A 24,274-nucleotide genomic window follows, 5' to 3' on the forward strand; every position below is an offset into this window, starting at 1 on the left:
AGCACTAGAGATGTTCCCGAAAGGGAAGGCCTTAACGCATGTCTCCGCCAATACACGTAAAGTCAGCCACCACCTTGCATTGCCGGGCAGCCGACACGCTCTGAGGAAAGCGCCGGGTCCCCAGCTCCGCCGCACCAGCAAACATACACCTGTGCCGGCCAGCGTGGCTGAGGGGATGAGGGGAGAGAGCGCCATCTACCCAACCGGAGAGAGATCGGCCAATTGTGCTCTCCTGGACTGCTGATGGCAAAGCAGCATGGCTCGGGATTGGAACCCCTGACCCATGGGGCCATAGTGGCAGCCAATCAGAGCCTGACAACAGAAGATAAGTTAAAGCTAGTTGAGTATTGGAAGCAAGTGCTGTGGACTGATGGAACTCATGGAATCCCTTTTTGGCCACAATCGGCAAAGGCACACCTTGCCAACTGTGAAGCATGGGGGGGTTGTGTTGCTGCCTGTGGCATTAGCAACACTGCAGGACTGGAGTAAAGAATGGATTTAAAAGGATAAAGGTAAAAGGTGCACGTATTCGTATTTCACAAAATACCAGCAAATCCTCTGATCTGAGAAAAGGCTGAAGCTGAAAAGAGGATGGCTTCTACAAATATACCTCCATATATATCTCCAAATATACCTCAAATCCATCAGAGACGACCTGAAGACTTATAGAGAGACTTAATATTTAATCACCATCACAGCCCCCTGACCTAAACCTCATAGACCTCCTAATGTGTGGATACGTCTCATTAGAGTTCTCATAATATGATGTTCTGACAGACAGTGACTGTGCACAATAATTTAATAATCTATAGATCCTGCAGGTTATTTTTGAAATTGAGAGCTGAGGACCTGGTTTAATGGTTTTAATTGGTCCAGCAGCTCCTTTTCAACACTTGTTGAAACACTGATTGCTGCAGGCTGAGAGAGAGAAGTACAGAGAGGCCTTCAAAGATGCACACGACCATGAGTCACCCCACCATCTATGGATTTACTCCAGCGTAGGAGCAGGTTTACCTTTATTGATCCAATTTAATGTTTGGAGGCTTGGAGAAGGAACTCTTTGACATTTACTGCAGGTGACCATTGAGTGGACCCAGTAACTACTGCCCACCCCCACTCACACACTCTGGCGTGGTAAGATCAAATGATGAATGGTGTGATGGGATAATTATGTGTCAGTTATGATGATGCTTTAATGGCCTTCATGCCCTGGTTAAAATACATTCCTCCCCTCATTCCAGAGGTGGCAAGTAATGAAATATAAATACTTTACTACAGTAGAAATGTTGTTTATCTAAACTTTACTGGAGTAATTATTTTTTTTTCAGATCTTTTAATTCTACTTCTCACATTTTCCCCTAATTCTCTGAACTTTCTCCTCCTCATGTTAAAAACAGCCTCGTTCCTCCTATTTCATTTTCCTTTTGTTTTCATTCCGGCTCGTCATCAATAAAAACCCTCTCCAGATAAATCTCTCCATCCGGAAAAGTTTGATCCTGATTGGATGAGAAGTATGAACATACACCATTCTGACTCCCTATTGGTTTATAAGAGATCCATCACACCTGCACACGTCCCGTCACTCTCCAGCGAGCTCACAGCAGACGTCTGTAGTCTAGTATGAAGACTGTGTCCGTGGCAGAGACTCAAGAGAGCTGCAGTGAAACGTCCCGACTGAGCCCCACATTTACATTCCAATAAAGCTTATTGATCACACGCCTCTGAAGTCTGACTTTCTGCAGCTTTACAGAACTTCTAGACAACGACTCCTCATATTTTCCTCCATGAAGCTCATGTTGATGCTCAGTAGAGCACAGAGACGCTCCTTTAATAGAGCTGATATTACTGAAATGCTTCATTTTCAATGGGCAGATCTGCAGCTGAAACAGGAGCCTAGTGCAGCCCAACATTTTTAACATCAACATTTTAATAGATCATTCTCCTCATTATGACTTTTAGAGAAATGGGGTTTTGGGGGATTGGGGGGGGGGGGTAGTGCACTATAGACCCCTGTGGCGTGGCCTAAGCTTTCGGTCTTTGTTTTCCTTCCATTACTTTTACTTTTCTACTTGAAGTCGTTCTGAAACCAGTACTTTTACACTTTTACTGGAGTAAAAAGCTTCAGTTGATACTTCAGCTTCTATAGATGTCTTTTAAACCCTCGTATCTCCACTCACTTCTAACTGAGTAATGAGTGTGAATACTTTTGACACCTTTGCCTCATTCAGGGCAAAAAAAGACAAGCTTATTTCCAGAGTCATTAGGTGTTAAAGTGACCTTTCTTCTGTGAAGGTCTGCAGCTTTGTCTTCCTCTTCCTTTGCCCTTTACCCTGACATGAGGCTTAACTTTATACGCTCACAAATCTGCGGGATTCATTCTGATTCATTTCTATAATTCACAGACGAAAACGAGCTGAACGGGCCGCTCAGTGGTCACATCAGCGCCGCAGTGGTTCAGCTCATTTGATTGTATTGATCACAGGACAAACAGACGCAAAGCAAGCACCAAACCCGGGAAGCACCAGACATCAGTTTGACGTCAGATAGACGTTGAGTCTGAGTTGAAATTGGGATGATTAATGTCAAAACCTAGAGTTCTACAAACTGGTAGGAATCAACAATGGAATGACATGAAGCTCCAACATCAGACAGATGTTGAATGTTGCTTTACATCATGACATAGAACCAACAACATATAAACGTCTAACAACGTTAGAATTTCACATCAGTAACATTGTGACATTTGTCAGACGTTGGGTTTTGATCGCCGTTCCTCACGGATAAATGTTTTGGCATTTTACGTCAGTAAGACGTTGGCATGTGACGTTTGGAAGACGTTGGATTTTGGCTACTTAACATCTCAACGAAAAATCAACCTAATATCGTCCGCCATCATCACGATTCTACATTGAATAGACGTCACAACCTACTTTCAACCAGAAAATAACGTCTGTCGACGTTGGTGACCGGCTGGTTACAGATATACTGCATTATTATGCTGACTGGCCACTTTATTGGAAGCACCCACTATATACATTTGTACTGCCCCCCATCTGTTGCAGTCCTTCTTTACACTGTTCATTATACACTATTGAGACAAAAGTATTGGGACACTTGCTCATTCATTGATTCTTCTGTAATCAAGGGTATTACTAGGAGTTTATCCTGCTTTTATTGAAGTAACTGTCTCTACTGTCCAGGGAGGAAGGCTTTCTACTAGATTTTAGATGCGCACTGCTGTGAGAATTTGATTGAATTCAGACACCTCATCCCCAACTCCTCAACTCATCCCAAAAAGACTGGATAGAGCTCTATCATCCATCATTCCAGAGAATACAGCTCTTCCACTGCTCCACAGCTCAATGTTGGGGGGCTTTACACCCCTCTATAGCCCACGCCTGGCATTAGGCGGCATGGTGCCAACAGGTTCATGATGTTTATCTACTCCAGAGAGTCCAGCAATGGGTGCAGCTTAAAGAAATCATTAGAAAGGGTGTCCACAAACATTTGGACATGTAGTGTATATAAATAAATAAATTAAATTTATTAATTAATTATATATATATATAGTTTAAATATTATATTATTTGCCCAGATCTTATTATCCAGCATCCATATCTGTGCTGGGTTTCTTCACTGCTAGGTTAAGAATGGGCTCACCCAAAAATAATATATAAGAGTGGCTCTGTGGTCCGAAACTGAGCTAAAGGATAAGTACTTGTGCAGCAGAGGTGGAGCCACAAGAGGGATTTCCGATAAAGTAGCAGATGGCGAACAGTCTGTGTGTACAGAGGTGTCAGACTCCATCCTGGTCGGGGCTATAAAGTTTTTGGTGCATCCTGCTTTAACAGACGTAGCTCATAAAGACATTAGTAGTAAAAGCTGGAGGCTTATTGAACCATATACATAGACTTTACATTGTGTCAAATTTCACAACCAATGGACCAATAGAAATGTTCCAAAATGACCTGGAATAAAATCTTTTTCCAATCTTTTTCTCTTTTTTTTTACTTCAATTTAAAAGTAAAGCTGCAAAGCTGTCATTTTGGAGATACAAGGTTTTTGCATGACATCGACGAAATGCAAACTACAGGAGGCCAACAAGCTTGCTAACAAGCAGTGCAAGCTTGAACCCAATGACTGTAGAAACCATGGGCAGCGCAACATCTCTCAGAAGTGAAGCCACCACAGGTCTAGTGCCTCTGCTGGCTGGTTGAAGTATGACGTGTAGCTCTGCCCATTTTCTTTGACATCTGGAAAATTTCCCATATCCAGTCTCTGAGTCCAGCAGTAAGTTCACCCTGGGATTCCCCGAGAAATCAGGTCTTAACCCATACTCTGCTCTATCGTATGAAGGCGGGGCTACACTTAGGAATGAAGTGATTGACAGACAGCCTTGGCTGTTTGAGACTGCTCGTATGCAGCAGGACCTGCATGGCGCCCCCTTTCTGTTCAGTACATGAAGGTGCTGAGCTGTAGAGGAGCTGCACTTTTACTGGTGGAGCACTGTTCCACTTACCAGACAGACTGGGTATCCGGGGGAGATCCGCACTGAAAGCTCAGTGAAGACGGTCTGAGACACTGGGGGAAGGGTGCGGGTCTACCAAATGAGTAGGCAATAAATCTGGCTCTGCCTCTGGTCTCTGGTTTGGTCAGCTCTTGTATGAACCAGCGCCTCAGTGCCTATGATGTGTAGCTCCGCCCATTTTCTATGACATCTGGAAAATTGTGCTTAGACGGACAGTGTCCGTGTGTAATGTGTTTTAAATGAATGTATTTAAAATAGATTTTAATGCAATGCATTTGAAATAAATATAAACAGACATGTCCATTTATTTGTCCTATACTGTTAGACTTAGACAACACAGTGTCCTTTCATGACCGACACTACTAAAGCAGCTTTTGCATCACTCTGGACACCCAAACAAACTAAAAACCTTCCAATACTCCAGTGAATACCCGAATACTAGAAGTGACCAACAGTCCATATTCTTATTTATGGAAATCCATTTAGAAAGCAGTGATGTCCATGTTAATGCACCCTGTTCCAATGGGTCATTATTCAGTGTGACAAATGAGACATCAGCAGCTGCTGTACTTAATGACATCTGTATATAAATCACAAAGGTCTTCGATATTGTGCATGTTAAATGGACAGTGTCCGTGGGATGGGTTTTAACACCAGCACTGCGCCGCGTTCCCACCGCGCTCTTATACCCATTACTGCGGCGCTGATGTCAAACAAATGCATCAGCACAGCACCGTGTTCTGAGGGGGCTGTAAACTTAAATTATGCTTCCTGGTGCGTATTAACTTCCGTAACACTGAAGCCGGTTATTTCGGCTCTTGCGCAACTCCCTGATTCACCCGTGCTCCTCAGGTCGCCAAGGTACTTAGGCCAAAGGCCTTTACTGTGTTAATGTTCAGTAGAGCATGTCTAATAACACAATCAATAACAACGGGGTTATTACACACGCTCTTATATTATATTATATATATATTGGTGTAAATATTATTTTTAGCTCTATATATATATTAAATTATCATATATATATATATATATATATCAGTTATATTACCTCCATCTCTCAGAATTAAGAGATGATAATATAGAGGTGCATGTATTTGTCACTGCACATACACACGAATTAGGGGCAGTGAGCACACACACACTGAACAGTGGGCAGCCAACTCCCAGAGCCCAGGAAGCAGAGAGGCTGAACAGGCCTTGCTCAAGGGCCCAACAGTGGGAGCTTGCCGAGCTCGGGTATCGAACCCACAACCTTGTCATCAATAGCCCAGAGCTCTAACTGCTGAACCATCACTACCCCAACCAAATCACATGAAGAACCAATCAAATAATAAAATATGATTATAAAAATACAGGGAAATACAAGGTTTTCATGGGGTGTCCTATTTTTTTCACATGGATATTTTTTATCTTTAACACCATAACATACAAATTTGAAAGTTCAGAAAAGTAATTAATTTTTTTCAATTCTATGGACTTTTTTTTAATTCTATGGATGAGAAAATGACTAAATATGTTTGCTGGCATGCAAAACCTAGTATGTCCATTTTTTATTTTTTTGTAGTTTTTCACTTTTCTCCATAATGTGAGTCTGGCAGTTGTTTTTTATATTATAGAGTAATTTCCTGATGAACGGACCAATAGAAATGCTCCAAAATGACTTGGAATAAAATATTTTTACATTGACTTCCATTGAAAGTTGAGAAGGTTTTTTTCTTCTCCTGTAAAGCTTGCTGTCTGCAGATACAAGGTTTTTTGTGTGACACCAGTCAACCAAGCTGTTGTTGTTTGTCATCACCACTACAAGTAAAAATCAGTGTTGGGGGTGTGTTGGGGTGAAACAGCCGGAGACGATATATATATATATATATATGCCAGGGCTTGAAGCTGGGCCTAGTCCTTGCCCACCACCCTCACTCAAGCACTCTGAATGTAGGCCGGGCCAACATCCCTAACTAATGGCCTCACTGTTCATGCTGTCAAACTTAATGGTGCGGCACCGACGTATTCCTGGAAATTCCTTCATCTGTTTGCGCAAATGGTGCTCCTGATTATGGAGACGTACAGTACGCTAAAGTGTGATTAATGCTGTACTGGCATGTGTGGATAACTATCCCTAAATCAAAGGTGATTCCTCCTCATACCCAGCCTCGTACTGTGGCCTGGGTGCTGAAACAGGTTTACCCAGGTGAAACTTTAATTATGGGCCTGGCACATCATTGCCTTAACGATGCAGCGCTTTTATGATGGGGAACTGGCTGCAATATATATCGAGAAAGCTGTAAAAACGTCCGACACTGATGCATTACCGGGGGGTGACCAGGTTCAGCACATGCACATGTTTCTGAATATAAATCAACTCTGAAATTGAGGACCTGATGCTTTCTCCCTTTATATGACCAGAGAAGAAGCCTTGATGGATATTAATAGCCCAGGTAATAGACTATCTGAGTGTTCAGACAGGATATGAGTCAGCACATTGGCTATGGGAGTGTAGATTGCCATTAACATACTGCTATGTAACTGTGACCTAATAGCACTTTTTCACTTAGGGTCAGTTTGTGTTGGGCTTAATGGACCTCACAAAATTAATGTAGATCCACTGTGACCAGTGGTTCTGCAGTGAATGGTTGTGATGTGTGGGCCTAGTTGTGTTAAGATTTAATTAAGTAAAAATAAAATAAAATAAAATAAAATAAAATAAAATAAAAATAAATTAAAAGAGAAGAAAAATAAAATAAAATAAAATAAAATAAAATCTTATTGTTTTTAATTATTTTCCCATTTACTTTGTATGATTTTACTGTTATTTTGTTATTTTTAATTCAACCTGATTAAACTTTTTATTTTTTTATTCCCACATTTATAAATGCTTGGCTTCACTGAAAATGAGGGGTACCCTCAATGTATTTACGAAAATAAAAGAAAATTAAAGAAAATAAAGGTTGATTAGTTAATTAATTAACCAATTAAGTCCAAAATGTGTCTAAAGAGTGACAGAGTTTGTCACAACTAGGAATACGTCAAAATGTAATAAGTCACATTAATTAGTGCAAAAACAAGTGATATAAATTAACATATTTCCATGTAGTAATCACTGAATTAATAATGTCATGTAATAAAGGTTGTAATTGAGTGATAGTTCAATTATGTTTGACAATTATATTTCGGGTTCTTGAGTTTATAAAAAAGCAACTTCTCCAAAATATAAATGTTTAAAATGTTTCAATGTGAAATTCAGTCTTTATTCATATTTATTATTATTATTATTATTATTATTATTATTATTATTATCTTTGTAGTCCTGTACTCCACCGCTGATGACGTCGCCCTCCTTGTTTTCGAAAGCCGGTAGCTGATTGGGTAGCTGTTTAAATGCCCCGCTCTGATTGGACACGAGGTGGCTTCATTGCTATTGGCTCTCGGGGCTCAGCGTGCTCGGTTTGAAAACCGTGGCGTTCAGCTGCAGCGCGAGGAGCCGGCTTCAAGCGTGAGTTTCAATTTATTTATTTAATTAACCCTAATGTTAGAAATATGCGGCTCGTGGGTGGCTGTTTAATTTTTAAAGTATGTATTTTATTTATTTTAATATTAAAAATGCTAAGCACTTCATGCAGGTCCGTGTTTGCTGCGGTGGTTGTTTGTTATGGTTCGTGCTCGCTGTTCCGACTGTTTGTGATTTCTCTGTGTTTAAATAGGACGCTGGTCGAGTCTGGGTAAATAACACTAATGTAATTTTAATCAATTTATTTTGCTTTTAAGTTGTAGTTTCAAACGCTGGGTGTTTTAATGCAGTCAGATCGGAGAAGGCGCATCGATAAACTACAACTCCCATCATACTTTGCGAGGCTAGCGAGAGATTCGGATTAAACGATAATTATCTTTCTAGACAGTTCCCTTAATAACCCCGTGGATTATATGAGGAATAATGTTAGCTACAACGTTTAAACGACGTTTCCATAATTTATCATTTAACAGATTTCCTTTGTATTGGATGTCTGGCATATTAAAAGAGCGTTAACTGGTTTTCTAATGTTTATAATTTATATATAATATAATCTTGGTTGACCAGAGAACCTCTTGGCCTGTATGGTGTTTTTATTATTATTATTTTTTTTTTTTATTTATTATTTATTTATTTTTATTTATTTTGTTTAATGGTTTAGATGGTTTGGCTGGTGGACCAGTATAAGCTCGTATGATCCAAACTGGTAAACAAGCTGAACCAATGTGGTGGACCAGTATGACCTCCTTAATGACCAAAAGCCAAGCTTGTTAACTGACCTAACCATCTGACTTGCCAGTATAGGGTTTGTTTGCCCCTGATGACCATCCTTTTAACTAGCTGCCTTGACCTCTAAAGACCAGCATAGACCATCAGCTACCAGAAAACCTCCTGTCATGACCTAATTTTTTATAGGTTGTATTAAAAACTGACATCATGTTGTGTTGTCTGTTTATGCCCCTTGTATATTTTGTACTTAACATAATGTTGTTCTAATTAAAAAGGTGTAATTGGCTTAATTAATTAAGTGTTGTCACATGTAAGATTGTATGTGCATGTTTTCAGTCATCCAGGCCAGTGTATTGTCCAGAGACGGTTATTCCAACAATAGCTGGGTTAGCTCTTTTTAATAACTTTGATTTACTGAAGAAGTGATGAATAAGCAGGTGTCTCAATAGTTTTGTCCAGATAGTACATATACATTTTACCAAGCTTATAAATTGGCTCTGATTCAATAAATACATCAGATCAGTTTGAATTATAGGAAATATTGGTCACATAATTTTCAGTTATTGTTTTTTTAAATTTAGACTAATACCATTAGTTTAAGGTTGACTGGGCTCAGCTTCATTACTCCAACGAGATAGTAGGAAATTTCCTCTGGAATTTAAACTAAACCTCTATAAAGGCCTGGAACTCATATTAAGGTCAGCTGATGGCACATGTACCATATTAAAAAAAAAAAAAAAAAAAAAAAAGTAACTTCTTGAGCCTAGGCTTACATTCTAGCCTAGACTTTAGACAGTGTAGGCCTAGGATGCCTACCTCTTGGCACTTTTCATGTTACCCAAGGATGCGTTACAGTATGGTTCCCGAAGAGAATGATGGCATTCAGAAAGAAGAGGTTTGTAGCTAGGCGTTGATGATGGAGGGAGACGAGTGAATAGAAGATGATAAGGAGAACCCCATTAAAATAGCCAATGCCCGATCCGTTCAAATATTATCAGACATATTATGAACTACCCACATTAACCACTACTCTGCTTCTTCCAGACTTGCCACCATGATGAGAGATCAGGAGTTTCCAGAGCTGCAGTGCGCGGTGGCGGTGGAGCGCGTGAGCGCCTCCTCTGGCCACGTAATGAAGAGGCAGGTCGTGCGCTCTGCTGCGGTCTTGCTGGGCCGGGATGAGCATCAGGAGTTGGTGCTGCGCATCCATGACCGAGCCAAAGGCCACACTGACAGTTTCATGCTGCGAGACTTCCAGCTGTTCACCCGCTTCGCCAAAGACGGCAAGTGCACGGTTAAGCTGGAGGGCACACAGGTGCTCATCTCGGACTGCCCACCTGATGGCCTGTGCACTTTTCTCCGGACCTTGCGCATAAAGCATGAAGCCTCGCGTGACCATAAGCCTGTGAGTGACCGGGCCAGGCTGAAGGCCACCCTACCACGCTCCTTTAACACAATTAGCCCCCTGCAGCAGAAGGACGTGCAGAAAGCCAACGAGCTGCGGAGCAAAGTGAACGCGCCCCTGCAGCTGAAGGGTCTCTCAGTGAGATCCAGTAGCAGTAATAAGGCTGGAGGATCACAGCAGGTCAAAAGGCCGAGGACAGACTGTGACACAAGCCCGGTAAGATGACTATCCACATGGTACTCTGGTCACTACAGCAGTGCTCATGTGGCGAGTACGCTGTGAGCTGTAATGCTTCATTCATTCATTCATTCATTTATCAATCAATCAGTACTGAAAAATATTGATAATAGGCAATAGCCCAGAATTCCACATCGGAGCATCTCTACATCTTAAAAAAAAAGATTGTGATTGGCTCTTTAGTAAAGAACAATCACAGCTCTGGAAGATAAGGGAATATTCATATTTTTTACATACAAATGTCCAAATGTTTGTGGACACCCCTTCTAATAAATGCATTCAGCTATTTTAAGTTAAGTCCCTGTAGAGAAGAAGTACTGCCAATAGAATAGGACTCTCTGGAGCAGATCATCATCATGAACCTATTGGCACCCTGCTGTCTAATGCCAGGCGTGGGCTATAGAGGGGTGTAAAGCCCCCCAGCATTGAGCTGTGGAGCAGTGGAAGAACAGTGTTCTCTGGGATGATGGATGGTGGAGCTCCATCCAGTACTTTTAGGATAAGTTGGGGAAGATGAAGTGGGGTGGTGATTGTGAATGCTCTGACCTCACTAACACTCGTTGCTTAATGCAATCAAATCCTCACAGCAGTGTTCCTCCAAAATCTAGTAAAAAGCCTTCTTCCCTGGGCAGTAGAGACAGTTACTCCAACAAAAACAGGAGATTTTAATAGCCTTGATTTAGGAAGAAGTTTTTGCCAAACACCAATTTACATCTGCTATCATTGTACATCCCTAGTGGGTAGAGAGCACCTTTACATGGTAGCAGTGACTAAAATTCGAGCTTTAAGGATGGCGTGAACTGGAAGCTTATACCCCACCAATTAGCGATGTGCTAACTACACTATTCCATCATCAGTTCTTCACTAATCTTTAGTAGATGTGCATATGTGCTCACTGATGCCGTGTATCCCACCACTGTATATCTGTAAACATGGAGGTGTAATGTCATGGTGAATGTTCTCCACAATCATGTACATGTGGGTGGATGACCTGTTCACACTTGGCCTTTACACATGTCTTTGCTGACCTGACCGTTGCAGAGCCGTTCACACCTGGCCTTTTGAATGCGTGTCCAGTGATCACTTCTTGCTTAATTTCCACTGGAATGTTAACGCCAGGCCTTCTGCATCCGTTTGGGCTCATCATTAAATTCGGAGACCGACCTTCTCCTCCTGAGGTGAAATGCTTGCTTTGTGTGTTCTAGGTAAAAGCTCTCCACCCGAACAAAAAGCCTGTCCTGACTTTGCCAGTGGCGCGGAAGCTCAGCAAAGAACAAGCTGCGGTTCTCGACGCTGTTTTGAGTGGAAAGAATATCTTTTTCACTGGAAGTGCAGGTATGTCCTGTAACCACGATGGCACTCGGTTGGGCTTGCTTTTGCAGTTAGTGTGTTTGTTTATTTGTTTTATTTTATTTTTATATTTATTTATATTTATTTATTTATTGTGTGTGTGTGTGTGTGTGTGTGTGTGTGTGTGTGTGTGTGTGTGTGTGTGTGTGTGTATATATATATATATATATATATATATATATATATATATATATATATATATATATATATATATATATATATATATATATATATATATATATATATATTAGTGTGTGTATGTATGTATATGTTGTGTTTTTGGTTTTGTTTTTTTGTTTTATTTCATTTTCTTAGCCAAGTAACCTTTTATTTAAATTATTTGATAAACTCAAAGTTCCTCAAATCGTTCACACACACACACACAGGTCTTAGCTTCTCTCCACTCCCTCAAACTGATTCCAGGTCTTCATCCTTCAAGTTTGTGCAGGATTGATGCCGTTAATTCCACAGTATAACTTTTTGTGAACTAATAAAAATCTAAAAAGTGCACAATTTAATAGCCTCAATAGTTTCCCCCTTCATTATTGGTGTTAAAAAAAAAGGGGGGGGGGCACTAACAGTTTGTATATCTGTGCAGTTACAATATGTTAATGTACATTAAAACACACACTGCACATTTTACCCATTTAGCAAAAGATTAAATAATAGTCTATATGACCCAATCAGCTCCTTTCAGATCAGCCTACAACTTAAGCCTACCCCACCTCCCCTCAGCGATTGGCCCGTACCCATGTGCCCCCAGTGCCTTAAAATCCAAAATATGGTTCAAATTTGGATCAAATCTTTAATGTTGCTTAGGGCTCATTCAACCAATGTTGCTTAGGGCTCATGTCCAAACTTTTGACTGCTACTCTATGTTTATATTTCTATGTCGCTGTCCAGTGAAAAGCAAGTATCTCCAGAATGGTGACTTTACAGGAGAGGGCAACAATGTTTAATAAATGTATTTCTCATTATTTATTTTTCTACATTATTTTTAAAAAATGTAAATAAATTTAATAAATAAAAATAAAATATATGATAAATGATAACAAATAAAATATAATATAAATAATAAATATAAATGCATATGGGCATGCATGGTTTTCATTGGGAAGCAGATGCTTATCTGCATAATGCTTTATTTATTTATTTATTTATTTATTTAAATAATGCTGACAGGATTTCTATCGTTTATGAACGTGTGTTTCTTTGATCAGGTACAGGGAAGTCTTTCCTGTTGAAGAGGATAGTGGGATCCTTGCCTCCAAAAAGCACGTACGCTACTGCCAGCACAGGTGTTGCCGCGTGTCATATAGGAGGGACAACGCTGCACAATTTTGCAGGTTGGGGACATTTAAGGATTTGTCTTCCTGAGATCCTTTGTATGAAATGGTTGTTTACGTCTATTGATCTAGGATGTTTCACTGTAATATGAATCATGTATAATTGATGTGGTGGTTTGAAAAGAGCTCCTGTCCAGCTGACAAGCAAACAAATTGTGTGTAACGGTGCTGTAGCCTTGGGCATGTGCGCGCACAGCTTGTATCATCTCCATAGAAAAGCCACTGATGAATAGAGCCGAACTCTCTGGAGCAGCTGCCCATGAGCCTGAACTCCCCGTACCCAGTGGTAATAGTGAGCTAGAAGGGTGCTGGACTGCGGTGGAGCAGTGGAAGTGCGCTCTATGGCATGATACCTTTGGGATGAGTTGGAGCAGCAGACCTAATCCTCAAACCGATGCTCTCATGAGGCTGAATGCATTCAGCACTAATATTTAGGAGCCGGTGTCTACAAGCAGTAATAAACTGACCGGGATGCTGTATCTGATTATCTCTCTGTTTGTTTGGCTGTTCCTCTTGGTCTGTAGGTATCGGCTCTGGTTCGGCCCCTCTGGAGCAGTGTCTGGAGCTTGCCCAGCGGCCCGGTGTCCGGCAGCACTGGACCGGGTGTAAACATCTCATCATTGATGAAATCTCCATGGTGGAGGCCCAGTTCTTTGATAAGCTTGAAGCCATCGCAAGGCATGTAGAGGAGTTATTTTATTAAAAAAAATTTTTTTGTTCATTTGAAATCAGTCTAATTTACTAATTTAGTTCATTTTCTAATGGAGCGTTATTAATACTCACCCTAATGAGGGACTGTAGCTCCGCCTCCTCAGTGTATATCACAATACCTACATTTAGAGCGTTATTAATACTCACCCTAATGAGGGACTGTAGCTCCTCCTCCTCAGTGTATATCACAATACCTACATTTAGAGCGTTATTAATATATATTCACCCTAATGAGGGACTGTAGCGCCGCCTCCTCAGTGTATATCACAATACCTACATTTAGAGCGTTATTAATATTCACCCTAATGAGAGACTGTAGCTCCGCCTCCTCAGTGTATATCACAATACCTACATTTAGAGCGTTATTAATATTCACCCTAATGAGAGACTGTAGCTCCTCCTCCTCAGTGTATATCACAATACCTACATTTAGAGCCTTATTAATATTCACCCTAATGAGAGACTGTAGCTCCGCCTCCTCAGTGTATATCACAATACCTACATTTAGAGCCTTATTAATATTCACCCTAATGAGAGACTGTAGCTCCTCCTCCTCAGTGTATATCACAATATCAAAAATGTATAGTGTTTCAGGTATCAGAACCTTAGTTGACCCTAAAGCTCTGAATTGACAACTGCAGTTCAAAAAAAGCTCCTTATGCCTATTATTATGGCTATTGATGACAGGATTGTGGGTTCGATACCCACAGTGTATCAGCAAACTGCCACTATTGGCACTATAATTAGTACATCACTTTAATAGGCCCTAATATAGAGCCCTGTTGTACCCCCCACAATCTGATACACTATTAGCGGCTGTACGGTAGCTTTTGCTTTAGAACTTATAACTGAATAATGAATCTTGGGCGTGTAAGGGGGTTAAAGGTTCCTTACGCTCAATCTTTTATTACAAATATGTTTTTTGTTTTGTTTGTTTTTTCAGCATAAGCTCAAAATTGTGAACTACCGTACAGCTGTTAATAGTTTACCAGATTTTGTGGAGTGCCACAGGGCTCTATATTGGGGCCTATTCTAGTTCCATGGTGCTTACAGTTGACTTGTCATCTGGTAGTGGCTGATGGACAGGTTTTATGTACTCAGGTATGTCTCCTAAATGGCTACCAGATGGCAAATTGTTGCTTTGGGGTGGATGATTTTAGTTCCGGCGTCACGGCCAGATTACTCAGTTTGATTTGAGTTGATTATTTAATGATCATTAACCACCTCATGCTGCCTGAAGAGCATCGCTAGAAGTCATACACCACTATCCATTTGTTCATGTTCTCTGAACGTGGTGGTTGAAGGTATTTATCTCTGTGGTTTGGTGCTTGAAGGTCCATTCGAAGGTCTACCGAGCCGTTTGGAGGGATCCAGCTGATCGTGTGTGGAGATTTCCTCCAGCTTCCTCCGGTCACCAAAGGCAAGGAGAAAACCAGTTTCAGTTTCCAGGTATGGAGTCATGAAGTGTTTATATAAACGTGACCCAGATGGCAAGCTTTGGAATATGAATACTGGGGGCCTGAAGAGCAAATCCACATCCATCAGCCAGAACTTTAAAACCACTGATCTAGTTCCTATGGTTCCTATCAAGGGGTGGATCTACATACTAGGCAGGAAGGGAACAGTCAGTTCTTGAAGGTGAATCTGAGACACTTTAACAAGAACCAAACTGTGGTGTTCTGACCCAGTCGTCTAGAACATCTCAAAAACATCAGACGGGTCTTGTGGGGTGTTCCTGGTCAGTACCTACCAAAAGTGCTCCATGGAGGAACAGCTGGTGAACTGGTGACCGGGTCATGGGTGCCCAAGGCTCTCTGTGATTCTCATGGAGGTCCCATCTCACAACTTGCAGGACTTGAAGGATCTGCTGCTAACGTTAGTATCTTGGTGCCAGATACCACAGGACCCCTTGTAGAGTCCATGCCTTGATGGGTCAGAGCTGTTTCTCAGCACAAGAGGGGCCGGTATTATGCAGTATTAGGTGGGTGGTTTTAATGTTACGGCTGATCTGTGGATGAAAACTTGGGGGAATTTGGAAACCTAGCCTCTTTTAGTCTGGATAAAATGGTGTGAATTCAATCCCCTTTGTTACTCTCCAGTAGGGCCATGCTGGAGGCTAACTGCTAACTACTCCTTTTACTGTGCTCTGCAGGCGAGGAGCTGGCGGAAGTGTATCCACGTGAACATGGAGCTGACCGAGGTTCGCAGGCAGACTGACCGGGCCTTCATTTCACTCCTACAGGCTGTCCGAGTGGGCAGGTACCATCAACATGGCTAATTGTTTTTTGCTGTGCAGTTGGCCACCCTGTGGCTTCTTTGCAGACGTGGCTGTAGTGGTGGGGGGGGAGGTATTCATCTATAAGATAAATAACAATTGTGTGTGTGTGTGTGTGAATATTTATTAGTAGTAGTAGTAGTAATAATAATAAAACTTTTAAATTTATATTAAGTAGTCCTGTCCTCCAGGCATATTCCTCCCCTCTTCCTATTGGATCAAAAAACCTCTTTGACCTTTCCTAGCTCTACATTGACCCCTAGGTACCTGTGTCCACAGAGTCACAGAGGAAGTCACCTCCCAGCTTCTGAAAAGCGCCAATAACCGCATCGAAAGGGACGGTATCCTGGCAACCAGGCTGTGCACACACAAGGACGACGTGGAGCTCACTAATGAGAACAAACTCAAGCAGTTACCAGGTTTGTGTTATGTGTGTGTCAAGCTGTGTACACACACACACACACCGCCCTGTTTTAGGTGTTGATGATAATCCATGACGTCTTCACATTCTAAGTATAGCGCTGTGAATCCGGTAGTGTTATGATGGGTGTGCATGTGTGGCTGCCGTGGTTACCTTCAATCCTGGCAACCTTCCTGTTTGAGGAACGTAATTCCAGCAGGAAGTCGGACCGGTTGTTTACACCACAGTAGAGCTCAGCTTATGTTGGGCTGCAGGTACATTCTGGAGCGTGAAGATGAGTTCAGCAGTTTTTATATATAATTAAAGTTTAGCATCCTAATAGTCTTTGTATTGGGATGCTATGTATTTTGCTGTTGTTGGTCTTCTGACCCCTTATACTTTAGGGGCCCTATTTTAGCGATCATTAGCAAGCCGTCAACCGAGCAGCTTGATTTAGGGGGCGTGTCGTTGTCTTTGCTATGGTAACGACAGGAAAAGATCAACCGCTCAAAAGTCATGTACTAAGTCTTTTAATTAATCATAGGGGTGTGTTTGTTTTGGGCGTAACGTGCAATAATAAACCATCAGTGTGTCGCTCGCCATCCCTTTAAGAGCCAGGTGAGGTCAGACTGACCTTGGCGGGTTGCTATTTCAGTGGTGTAAAGCGTGGGGGGGGGTGTACGAGCATCAGGCTGCTGCACGCGCCTGTGTTGACAATTCACTGCCAAGATAGCAACGAACGTCTGACTGTTGTCGTCTGCCTAGGTTTACAGTTTTCAGTCAGTTGAGCTCCTCCAGTGTTTTCCGTCGCCAAGATACGTAGCAATATGCCAGAAATTGACCCGAACACCCCTCATTTCGAGACGTGTGTATATATAATATAAAATGTGTGTGTGTGTATATGTATATATATATATATATATATATATATATATATATATATATATATATATATATATATATATATATATATATATATATATATATATATTATTTATTTTTGTATTTTTTAAGAGTAAAGAAAAATTATTAAATAAACATGAGCATGAAAATGCTAATTTTTGAAAAATGTAAGATGCCTCTGTGAATGTTTTTGATGTCCATGTCTCTTTTTTTTTTTTTTTTTTTAATTTATTACTAAGAAAAAAAGTAATTTATTGATTATTCATTTTAATTAGTTTTAAAAATGATGCGGAAGTGCAGTCCACTCAAGGTGAATTGTGATGCCATTCCTCACATTTGCATATTCATGGTACATGTTAAGGTCTGTTTAGCCTTTATCTCTCAGTGCACCCTCTGCTGTGTGTTCTAGGGCCTTTGCGAGGGTTTGAGGCAGTGGACAGCGACCCCATGTTGGTGAAGACCATTGATGCACAAAGTCCAGTCGGGGCAATGCTGCAGCTGAAAGTCGGAGCCCAGGTAGGAGCTGCTGACTTTCCCTGAAGTGAACTCATGAAGTTTAATGTTTTAAAGAACTGTATTTAAAGGGGTTCCTTTGTTTAGGTCATGCTCACCAAGAATCTGGACGTGCAGAGGGGGCTTGTGAATGGCGCGAGAGGAGTGGTGGTGGACTTCTTGCTTGGAAGCCAAGGTATTGCTACATGGGCTTTGTAGCTTCTGTTTGGATTTCCAGCAGGATTGAGTCACTGAATCAAAAAAAAATGGTGGTGTGGTGTTTTTTTTTTTTTTTTTTTTTTTTTTTTTTTTTTTTTTTTTTGCTCTTGGACTCCCCCTGCAGTTGGGGAGTGTAATTCACTTTTACTCCACTGCTATAAATACAAATCACTGTTGAGTGCCCCCTCATGGACAGTCCAGAATCTTGATCTGAAGGTGGAGCAGCATGTGGGCTGAGGTGGTAGAGTAACACTACAGGATTTTACACTAATATGACTCTATGGGTTCTGCAGTGTTACACAGCAGCAGTTCTGGAGAGAGGTTCTCCTCCTGCAGCTCCACCACCAAACCTCCATAGTGCAGTAGCAGCAGCAGCGCTCCGTCCCGGAGTGGGAATGACTACGCATTGTTGCTTTAACTGATTTAACAGTAGTGTGTGAGCTGCAGGTTTACATTGCTCACAGTGATCAGTGTGTGGAGCACACGGTTTGCGTCACTATGGAAACGGCTAATATTGATTACAGCAACAAAGAAGCTTTGTTGGGTGATGTGCTTTACACATCAGATTGAACGAGCCCTCACAGTTGGGCTTTACATTATTGAAGGAGTGCTGCTGAAATGGTGGACAATAACCAGGTAAACTGACCTTATTGTCCACTCCCTTGGTCCACATATTTATCCTAACGCTCCTCTTTTCCATGACTCCCTCTCATGCAGGCCTCCCCCGCGTGCGGTTCCTGTGTGGGGCTGTGGAGGTCATTAAGCGAGAGCGGTGGATGTTTAAGACCGGAGGAGGGCTGTACCTGAGTCGACAGCAGCTTCCATTAAAATTGGCCTGGGCTATCTCCATCCATAAGAGTCAGGTGAGTCTAAAGCCCAGTTTACACACTAGTCCTGCTGGAGGCCTTTAAAGGGCCTAGATTTGTGTTCATTCATTCATTCATTAATTAATTAATTAATTAATTAATTGTAATATTTATAAAGATATAAATAATATATTATGTGTTGATGATAAAAAATATTTATAAATTTAAAAAATGTAAAAAAAAAAAATTATATAATTTTATGTAATTAAAATATGTATGTGTTTATATACACTTTATTCGTTGATTAAAAAAATATTAATTTTAAAAATATGTATATATGGAAATATTTTATTAATTTATATATATTTTATATAATTGTATGTAATCTAAAATTGTATTTATTGATCTTTTTTAAAATAAATAAATCCGTTTTCAACAGGCTGTTTGTGTCATTGTGCCCTTTAGGGCAGAAATATGCAAATATGCTCTGTTCTAATTGGCTGCCCTTATAATTTCAGTGAAAATGGAAATCCATTCAATCTGTAGACTGAATAGGTTCATTAAATAACGATTTTAAACCAGGCTGTTAATGATAAGAAAAAGTCAAATTATTTGGAGTTAATTGGTTTATGCATAACTTCCTTGCTTTGAACTGTATGTTCTGTCTCCAACAACAGCAGACGTTTCGACCTTTTTCGTTGCACGTTTCTCCTTCGTTTCCAGACCCACGTCTGTTTTATTGCTGCTTAACATTCCCTCATAGATCACGCGCACCAGCTTCTCGGGAATCCCTGGGGCCGTCTTCAGTGTTGCTCCATAACCTGCATTAGCTCAAATGAAGTTTGTTAGACGACCTCTGGTTGGGCGATCGATCGATCCAGTCAATATAAATGAAGACATGCAGCAGCAGAACTCTCTCAGAAATGATTCCCTTCTAAGCCAAGAGGTCGACAACAAACAGTTTAAAAAATAATAATAATAATTAAAACTGGATCTTCACTACCGTCAAATGAGTTAGTGTATCAGCCGTCATCTAAATGTCCGAATGTTTGTGGACACCCCTTCTAATTAATGCATTCAGCTACTTTAAGTTCAGCTGCACCCATTGCTGACACAGATGTGCAAATGCACACACAGCTTGTCTAGTCCCTGTAGAGAAGTACTGCCAAAAGAATAGGACTCTCTGGAGCAGATAAACATAGACATGCTGTCTAATAATGCAAGGCGTGGGCTATAGAGAGGGGTATAAAGCCCCCCAGCATTGAACTGTGGAGCAGTGGAAGAGCTGTGTTCTCTGGACTTATGGATGGTGGAGCTCCATCCAGTACTTTTGGGATGAGTCTGAGAGATGAGGTGATCATCACCCCACCAATTATTATTTATTTATTTATATTTATTTTGAAGGGGGGGGGGGTGCTGAATGCTCCTCCAAAATATAGTGAAAGCCTTTTCGGACAATAGACAGTTACTCCAACAAAAGCAGGATGAACATATTTACATGCTGTGGTAGTATGTGATTTGGGACACAGCCATGGTCCAACTGGCCAGCCCTACTGTTTACCTGGAGATGGCCAGAAGTGGGTACAGCAAGTCCCACAAGGGTGTGTTAGAACAGTATGCTGAGGACCATGCTTGACCATGTCCCTGTGTTTGTTTTTTTTTTTTGGTTTTTTTTTTGTTTTTAGGGTGGGCGGTGGGGGGCATTACAGTTTTTAGTAGCCCGTCTTTTTAGTAATGGTCTCTAAAGTGTCTCTTTAGAGTGGCTGCTGTCTTTTCGGATGAATGTGAAGTGGGCTTAAGTGTCCTGTGACTCATCTTAAATAAGCTCCTCTCGGTTAGTCAGCCACTCTTTCACACTGAAATCACTCCTCCAGCATCTGATGGGTCTCCTTTATTTTATTCTTCACCCTACTGACGTCTGGAATCTGCTTTTTCGGGGGGTTGGGAAAATGTGAAATTGCTCAGATGCTGCTGGATGGAAGCCATCCCAGTCATAGAACTGCTTCAAACTAGGGTCTCGTTCCCTCAGCAGTGATTCAGTTTTTAGGGGGTTCAGTTAGAACCCACTGCACCCACAGCCACCACTCAGCCGGTGTAGCATCACTGCTAATGGTCCTCCATTAGAGCAGTCTGTACATGTAGCTCAGCGTAATCGAGCTTCTCAGTAATTAAGGCAGAGATTAAGCTGTTAATACCAGTTTTTGATCCCCTGGCCTTGCTCTGAGGCGCTGGATGCGGTAGAGAAAATTCTATGTCCTTTACTGGAGGAAGGACAGCAATCAGTGTTTGGGCTCAATACTGTCCTATTGATTCTCTTTTCAGCGGCGTGGCTGAGCTGCGAGCAGGAGTAGGCCATATGATATCACATTAACGTCACTGAGCTTGTCTGAACATATTGTGGCGATGATGATGATGATGTCGTCTAGTGTTTCGCTCTGTTCAGAGGCAGTCAGCTGCTGCAGACTGGTCCCTGTGGACCTGGACGGGCCGTTCCTGTGCGAGATCCTTTGTATTCAGTTTTAATTGGGTTTCTATTAACAGGCTTTACTGTTGCGTTGTGCCTGTTCCAACTTCCAAAACACCAGTAAGGCATATGGGAAGGGGGTGGTCAGAAGTGAGTGATCATGTGGTGGGAGTAGATTCAGCAGTGGAAGTCATATTAATAGTGAAGTAATCAGGGTTGTGTGGGATTGATTGATTGATTTTGTGCCTGCCACTAATTGATCTTTATTACTGGTAATACAAAGTTTGTTTAGTAGCACGTTTAGTCAGCCTGCAGATAGAGGAGGACCTAAATGACGAGATGTTTATATCGCTGCTGTCCAATTATTAAAAAAAACTACAAAAAAAAACCTAAAATAAATAGTATCTCCATTTTAGTTGTCAATCATTTGAAGCCTGTTGCTGTTCTGTACACTGTAGATACTTCTGGATGAATGGACCAATAGAAAAGCTCCAAAATTACCTGGAATACAATCGTTTTACATGGACATCTATCTATCTATCTATCTATCTATTATTATTATTATTTTTATTTATGTAATATATATTATTTTTTATTTTTTATTACACATAGAATATGTTTACATGTTTTTCATTGGACAGTGACTATAATAATGAGGTAATTACATGAGTAATGCAAGCAAACAAAAGTCCCTACAAATAGCAGAAAAAAAATATTTTAAAACATTATATATATATAATTTAATATATATATTATATATATTATATATATTTAATATATAATATTAATATTATATATATTTATATATATTATATATATTTAATATAATATATAAATATATATATAAATAAATATGTGCATGTGTAATTTATTTTATATAAGACAGTTAAAACACCACAGTCTTGTAGTTTAAAATGTCTATACATTTAAAAACTACATCACAGTTTAGATAATGTTTATAGGGCCATTATTGGAGTGTAACTTTGAAGTACAGAAATGACAGTAAATAGCAGCAGTAGCAATGTAAATGAATGTAAATTAGGTGTATATACAAGTAAACTGCCACAAAAACATGGATGAAAAGATCCTCATTGTGTGTAAAATGTCAGTCATTGTGATCTTGTTTAAACAGCAACGCTGCCCGTGGATCATATATTCACAAGCAGCGCTGCTGTTTAAACGACCCAGGAGGAAGAAGTGGAAATACTGTTGGTGGGGTGTAAGCAGGGTGTAGGACGGGGCCCCTGGTGTCCCTCCACACAGTGTCCCTCAGGCTCTGTAAGGGGACAGTAAGTATGCGTTATCTAGATATGCACTGGTGTTATAGGGTGTGTTTGTTCTTTTGACATGCATTTAGTCCATCTGTCCGTACGTCTGTGTTGTATCTGTAGGGCATGACTCTGGACTGTGTTGAGATCTCCCTGGCTCGGGTCTTTGAGAGCGGTCAGGCCTACGTGGCTCTATCTCGGGCCCGCAGTTTGGAGGGTCTCCGCGTGATGGACTTCGATCCGAGAGTGGTCCAGGCCAACCAGGACGTGCTTCAGTTTTATAAGAAGCTGAGGAAAGAGAGGCTGCTCATGCAGGTCAGTGCCACCTTGATCTCCCGCTCGCCCTCATTCGCGGCTTTGACCAGCGCCCTTCACTGTCCCAGACTGAGAGATTGCCTCGATTTGGCTAAGTGAATTTGGACCGTTCTAAATTGCTGTAAAGGAACCGAGCTCTTTGAAAAACAGCAGGATGGATCGCATGCGTCCCTTGACTTAATCCGGCGTTCAGAATTCATTTGACCGTCACTAGATATTGATTTTCCAGGCTGCCTCACGTCTGCGTGTGTAATACTTCTAATACAGCTTTGCCTAAAAAGGTTAAAATGTCACTTTTGATGGATCTGGAGCTCATTTGGATCTACCAGCATGACATGAACATCAGTTTTATGCCGCAAATTATTCTTCAGCCTCCTCACTTTACTTTTAATCTCTTGCAGTCTTCCATGGGTGACTTTGTGAGGAAAAGCAACCAGGAGAATGAAGCTTGGTGAGGAAACGTCACGACCTCGTATGACTGTGCACTGTGTGCATGAGCTGAAGGAACTGTACTGTGATCTTGTCCTTATTATTATTAATTTATCATGGCTTTACTTTTATGACGACTGTGTCGTGTGGCTCTTATCTACATACTTTGTAAATGATGCCAATTTTAATTTTTTTAATACTTTATTTAATAAAGGTTTTTTTCTTCTATAAACCAGCTTTTCACTGTTCATCAATTCATAATTTCTCTAACTTTCTCTGACATGAAGAAAGAAGGTACTGAACTCAGAATAGTGCCCATCTCCATTCTATTTGGTTGCTGGACATTATTGGACATAATGATGAACATTTGCTGTAGCTCTGTGGTTCTCTGTCCTGGTCTTGGAGAACCACAGTTCTGCATGTTGTCCTGCACCCTGGAGAGAGCAAGACCAACTGTGCTCTCTCTTGGCTAGCAGCATGACCGGGATTTGAACCAGCGATCCTGCTGGACCACTTGGGGCCTCCCCCCAATTTAAATAAATTATATTTCTAATTATAATAATGTTCAAAATACTTATTCAGTCAAACATCCAGAAAAAAAATACAATGGAGTTTTAGTCATGCACCTGTAATACAGGTAAATATTATCAGCCAATCATGCGGCTGCAGTCCAGTCCAGCAGCTACATGTGACGTAATGTTCACATCAACCATCAGAATGGAGAACAAGTGTGATCTCCATGCTTTTTGCACTGGTTTTAGCATTACAGGACTTTTCAGCTCTCTAGTTTCTCAGAATGGTAGGATAATGAAAACCCCTGTGAACTGCAGGTCTGCAGAAAGAAACACCTTATTGATTAGAGAGGTCCAAAACCGAATGGTCAGACAGC

The 24,274-nt window shown here is 40.9% G+C and overlaps 1 protein-coding gene across 1 annotated transcript; it reads left to right on the plus strand.

The window, feature by feature from the left end:
- The first annotated feature begins 9,819 nt into the window (after positions 1–9,819).
- pif1 (PIF1 5'-to-3' DNA helicase homolog (S. cerevisiae)) lies at positions 9,820–23,411 on the plus strand. Its single transcript, XM_072669135.1, has 12 exons — positions 9,820–10,386; positions 11,613–11,742; positions 12,978–13,103; positions 13,628–13,781; positions 15,149–15,263; positions 15,967–16,073; positions 16,369–16,508; positions 17,802–17,908; positions 17,993–18,080; positions 18,821–18,966; positions 22,765–22,956; positions 23,358–23,411. The coding sequence occupies exons 1-12, from the start codon at positions 9,820–9,822 to the stop codon at positions 23,409–23,411; spliced, it is 1,926 nt and encodes a 641-aa protein (XP_072525236.1).
- Positions 23,412–24,274: the final 863 nt, after the last annotated feature.

This window comes from Salminus brasiliensis, chromosome 23 (genome assembly GCF_030463535.1).
Source record: "Salminus brasiliensis chromosome 23, fSalBra1.hap2, whole genome shotgun sequence".
In the NCBI taxonomy this organism is placed as follows: Eukaryota; Metazoa; Chordata; class Actinopteri; order Characiformes; family Bryconidae; genus Salminus; species Salminus brasiliensis.

Bases quoted from the DNA above. Each gene is read 5' to 3' on its own strand.
- pif1 (XM_072669135.1), top strand. From the start codon at position 9,820: ATGATGAGAGATCAGGAGTTTCCAGAGCTGCAGTGCGCGGTGGCGGTG. The intron at 10,387-11,612 runs GTAAGATGACTA...TGTGTGTTCTAG, and splicing joins CAGACTGTGACACAAGCCCG to GTAAAAGCTCTCCACCCGAA. The intron at 15,264-15,966 runs GTATGGAGTCAT...TGTGCTCTGCAG, and splicing joins AAACCAGTTTCAGTTTCCAG to GCGAGGAGCTGGCGGAAGTG.